Here is a 5,979-nt window from a genome sequence, read left to right on the forward strand (position 1 = left end):
ATGTTTATCTCAGGAACCATAAAATGTACATATATTTGACAGCACTCAAAACAAAAGTATTTTAACTTACTATAAAATAGTTTATGTTACGTATCTTCCTAAGAGTAGTAGTTTTTATGATAGATTATTTGAGCAAATATTATAAAAACTACTACTCCTATAAAGATAAACATTATAAACTACATTATAGTGCATTAAGATAGCTTTAATTTGAGTGCTAATAGACTTATGTTCGTCTCATTTTTCCTGAGATATTGATTTCCCACAATAAATTCACTAACTTATATAATTATTACGCATATTTTTTATGAAATATTGCTTTAAAAAAAAGTGTATCTCTGAAACTATCGAACGTAAACAGGTTTTAGGGCTCATATTTTAGTTAATTTACTCTACTTTAAAAGATATTGTACTAAGTTTTCTAGTGTTGCTGCAAGTTTTAACGATATGGAGCTTTTAATGAAAATTTTTATTTTTTATAACGTTTTGAAACAGTCCAATTTCTATTCCCCTTACCAATACTTTGCAGACTCATTAATTTTGAGTAGTAATTATAGTTTTTATTAAAGCAATAAAAAATTGTGGTGAAATACTGACTTTTTTTCCACTGGGCTCTTGTAACGACACTATCAGTATGATTAATGCTCACTTGTAAACGAGATATCGAACAGTAAGGAAGTTGTGCAATATATCTTTCGATTTTTAACAAATAGGAGGTTGTTCGGCGATTACAAGAATTTGCAATTACAAGAAAAAATGAAATGTACGATTTAAACGAAGAAATTTGAATTTTGAATTCTAGTTTTCGATGGAAACACTACAGTTTTATTGTCTTCGCAGTCCAGTTTGTGTTTGTATGAAAATCCTCGCTCAAAAAGTGAAAGTCGTACAAAACTGATATTAATACAAAGTTGATTAAAGTGAAGAAAAATTGGGTAAAATAACTGACTTTTTCTCTTCTTGGACTCTTGTACCATGTTAAGGTATTTATAATCAAGTCAGTCGTGACGGTCTGGCTTTAAATAATGATTGCCATTCCAACTGACTACTGGGCCCTGGGGACTTGGTCATATGTTTTAAATATTATCAATTTAGTTTATTTTAAATATGGCGGGTTTTAAACGAAAATTACCTATTATTGAAGCATCAAAATTACTGTACCAAGTTTCCATTTCGGTTTTACATTTGTGCTATTTCACCAATCTTAGCAATGGTTTAAGTAGTTAACCAAACGTTATGGTGGCATCGCAGCCCATGCATGATATTTGTAATATCATAAGGTTTGTAAATTTAAATATTATCACAATTATACGTATCAGATTAAATGGCATTATTTATAGGTAATTATGACTTGTAAATTATTTGGATTAATTTGTAAAGTAGACAAGATAAGGAGAAATCCCGAGAGCGTAGTTGGCGAGGAGTCTAGAAGAGGGCACTGGTTGCGACGCTAGTGGCCAGTGGTGTCTTGATATCGGTCATGTTTACTGCTCCTTACTTCCTTCTCTTTGCAGCTCATCTTTTAAGTAAGTTCTTCATTTTAAAATCTCTTTTAATGTATTTCATTAACTATTAAATTAATTATAAATTTGTTTTATCAACTACAAATTCTATAATTTATTTAGTACTTCCGTAAGATTGTCAGGTATTATTTCGAATAATAGCGGACAGACAAGCGGGGGGAGGAGTAAGAAGATGACAATATCATAATCTTATGAACTACAGTATACACTTCTTGATTAATATATAACTAGTAGAACTTCGCTATTGCTATATTTCAGGTTGTACAAACATTAATTAATATATAGATAAAGTGTAAAGCCGGTAAATACAGTAACACAAATGGTAACAGCTAACTTCACTGTATAATCGTTAATACTGGTTTGATTTAGTTGATTTTTTCTTATTCTTTTAGACAATTTGATTATCTATGATAGATATATATACTATACTCGAGAACTATTGATTGAGTAAATAGCTCTATTAGGGCTAATATTTCAGCAAATTTACTCTACTTTAAATAATATTCTTTTAGATTTTCTAGTGTTGTTGGTAGTTTTTAAGATATATAGCTCCAAATGAAAAATTAATGTTTTTTTTAGGTTTTGAAACAGCCGCCATTTTTTAATCCCCCTACCTATACTTGGCAGACTTATAAATTTTGACTAGTAATTATACATAGTTTTTAATTAAGTAATCAAAAATTGGGGTGAGATAACTGCCTTTTTTCTCCTCTTGGGTTCTTGTACTATATAAATTGGTGGTCGTATACTATATACTATATGTATTGGTGGTGTACTATAAAATAGTGGTCGAGCATGATTCTGACCGAATCCTATCCTTGCACAACCGTTGGTCGAGGAACTGCCTTGCAACAGTACTTCACACCTTACCCTTCATGAGTTGTAGAGCTACAGAATTATTTTTTTTAATTTTAAACCTTAAAATCTTACAATTTTATTAGTAATGAAAAATGGACATAAATATTAATATAAACTACTAGCTGAACTAGCGATGCTTCACTATTGTTATATATAAGGATGTATTTGGATTTAATGAACACAATTGATATTTTGTTATAAATTATTATATTTAGTTAAAATTAAATATTTATGTATGCTTTATAATTATGGTTTGGTAACATAATTAAACCAATATATGGGATAAGGAATGAAACAGAAATTTGTACTGTTCGTCAGACTCATAAATTTTGACTATTAATTATACATAGTTTTCTTTTTTTTATAATTTTTTGAGGTTTATTACTTCCATCATTTTCAATAAATTATTATTTATTTATTCATTAACATTTTACAACGTTTCGGGACACACCGTCCCATATTCATGTACTACGAAAACCTCATGATTTCACATGGGAAAATCATGTCCTCCATTGTTGCATCTTCACTTCATAGTTTTCATTAGAGTAATCAAAAATTGGGGTGAGATAACTGCCTTTTTATTTCTTCCTGGCTCTAGCACACAAATGATAACAGCTAACTTCGCTGTATAATCGTTAATACTTGTCTGGTTTAGGTGATTTTTTCTTATTCTTTTAGATAATTTTATTATCTATGACACTGCCATATGTGTACTATACAAGATATGAATAGATTTTGTATAATTAGTCTCATTGTGCTTCAATATTATTATTGTATTGAAACAATTCAGATTAACTGATCTAATTAAAGAGTGGTAGAAGAATTTTTTAGGAATGAAACAAAGTAGAAATTTGTTTTTATTCCTACGAAGGTAAAGGCCATAAACTACTGTATAGTACATTAAACTATCAAAATAGATTCACTAACTACTGATATTTCAGTACATTTTTATGAAATGTTGCTTTTTAAAAGGCTATATCTCGAGAACTATTGATTGAGTAAATAGCTCTATTAGGGCTAATATTTCAGAAAATTTACTCTGCTTTAAATAATGTCCTCTTAGGTTCTATAGTATTCTTTGTAATTTTAAAGATATAGAGCTCCAAATGAAAAATTAATGTTTTTTTAAGGTTTGAAACAGCGGCCATTTTTTATTCCCCCTACTTATACTTGGTAGGCTCATCAACTTTGACTATTAATTATACATAGTTTTCATTAAAGTAATCAAAAATTGGGGTGAGATAATTGCCTTTTTTTTGCTCTCTGGCTCTTGAATTAATAATAATAAAGGCCAAACGAACCGGAAGGTTCAATGCCGATACTACCAAACGCTCTCTGCTTACATCCTTCTAGTGATGCCCCTCCAAACCCAATTCCACTAAATCTTTTTTAATGCAATCCTCCCATCTACGTTTGGGTCTACCCCTCGGACGTTTACTCGTCGGTTCAGTGTTTATAAACATTTTAGGGATCCGCTCGTTACTAAGCCCCCTAAGCCTACAACCTTACATTCCCATCTTATACGCCGCAATGCTATAACTTGAATTATATTTACCGGGTACTTGTATATATAATAGTAAGATAAATGGTAACAGCTAAGTTCGCTGTATAATCGTTAATACTGCTCTGATTTAGGTGAATTAGTCTAATTTTTTTAAACAATTTGATTATCTATGACATTGTCATATATATACTACATCAAATATAAATAGTTTTTGTATAATTAGTCTCATTATGCTTCAATATTAGTACTGCATTGAAACAATTCAGAATAACTGATATATTAAAAGGTGGTGAAAGATTTTTTAGGAATGAAACACAGTAGATATTTGTTTTTAGCACCTCGAAAAAACTATTTATACGATTTATCGAAAAAATCGTCAAATAAAATTTTAGTCCCAAAATTTCGTCGAATTTTCGATTACTGTATACATTTGCCTTTTATTTCTTTTGAAAAATAGAACTAACTTCATCAATACTCAACCAATCAACACTAAACTTTGCAGTGGTTCAGGGCTCTATAACATGCACCTAAGGACACAAACTGGATCTAAATAAACAAATTAGAACCAAAGATATAAAATAAAACATTTGAAAAGTTTTTCTTTATTTAAAACCAATATTTCTCCCTTGTATGGGCATTTAGTCACAATGATTTTAATATAGGTCAAAAGAGGCGACATTTAGGTCTCTAACGGTGTGTAGCTTTCAAGTTATAATAAAAAATAAACAAAATTCTAAAATAACCTGCCTAAATTTTACATTTCTTAATATTGGCAAAAGTTCAACAGACTATTAAATCAATTATAATTTTGTTTCATCAACTACAAATTCTATAATTTATCTAGTACTTCTATAGGGTTATGAGGTATTATTTCGAAAAATAGTGGACAAACAGAGATGGAATGGAGAGGAAAGGGGTAAAAAGTAATGTGGGTAAAATTTCAATTAGCTAATAATTGTCTGAATTTTTTTTTTGGTTTTGTAAGGAATTTACTCTTACTCTAAGGGTTTAACAGTGCCTTAAGGTTTTCGAAAATAAAGTAATACCTAAAATATTCAGACCGAAAAAGAATGGATTAAGGGGAGAATTTAGAAAGCTACTGAACGCTGTATTAAGGGAATTGCACCCGGTAAATATACAGTTAGTAAAAAAAGTGTACATACACCACAATATAAATCCATTTATGAAATAGTTTACATTATTATGTATTAATTAAAATTATACTTTATTTTTTTTCTATTAAATAAAGGTCTAAAGAAGATTAAATCATGCTTATAATATCATTTCAGAATTGAATACATACAAAACGTTTTATAATAAATCTCTGCCATTGTTTGTTACAACAAATAAGTCTACGTACACCCTGATTTAATCCTTTGAATTTAAACAAACATTTAATTTTTTTACATTCATAGAGGTTTTCTGAAGTTTTATTCCCTAAACGAATCAGTTAGAATCAAAGTCAAGTTAAAACAACTGCTCAAAATAGAAATTTCTCGAGAGATTGGGCAATTAATTGTTGATCGTAAAACCGTAGGAAAATCATTACGCGAAATTGCTTTTAAAAGTGTTTTGGCGGTTCAGACTGTTATTGGATATTATAATGCAACAGGTTGCATTGCAATAAGGCCTAGATCAGAGCGGCCAAAAAGCTTCAGCGTTATCATGACCGTGCTATTTTAAGAAGTGTTCATGAAAACCCTTAAATAAGAGCTCCTACATTAGCTACTAATTGATTGTGGAATTACAACATTGGAATAACACCTCAAACGGTACGTAATTCACTAAAAATAATAAAAATTCAAAATCGCTGAGGTTGATTGCATCCCAAACTCACCAGTCCCATATCACAATCCTCGAAGAATGGCGTCGAAATCGGAGGCTAAAAATACATCCCAACAAATCACATTTACTCTTCGTCGTAAACCTGCCGACTGCCCTACAGTATACTTTAATAATGTGGCTCTTACCCCTGTAGAACAGATTCGTCATCTTGGACTACATCTTGACAAGCGATTAACCTGAAATCCTCACACAAGACTGAAAAGACAGGAAACTGCACGCAGATTCTGACTATTACAGCACTTACTAGAC

At 30.3% G+C, this 5,979-nt stretch overlaps 1 protein-coding gene across 1 annotated transcript in view; it reads left to right on the forward strand.

The window, feature by feature from the left end:
* Positions 1-1,017: 1,017 nt before the first annotated feature.
* Positions 1,018-5,979, forward strand: part of LOC106692440 (pancreatic triacylglycerol lipase) — a gene marked incomplete at its 5' end in the record, with an annotated part of 34,292 nt that continues 29,330 nt past the window's right edge. Inside the window, 2 exon segments of the mRNA XM_014438389.3 lie at positions 1,018-1,280; positions 1,381-1,526. Coding sequence (XP_014293875.1) covers positions 1,481-1,526 — 46 coding nt within the window.

The sequence above is a fragment of the Halyomorpha halys genome, unplaced genomic scaffold (genome assembly GCF_000696795.3).
Source record: "Halyomorpha halys isolate HHAL.00 unplaced genomic scaffold, Hhal_1.1 Scaffold56.1, whole genome shotgun sequence".
Taxonomy (NCBI): domain Eukaryota; kingdom Metazoa; phylum Arthropoda; class Insecta; order Hemiptera; family Pentatomidae; genus Halyomorpha; species Halyomorpha halys.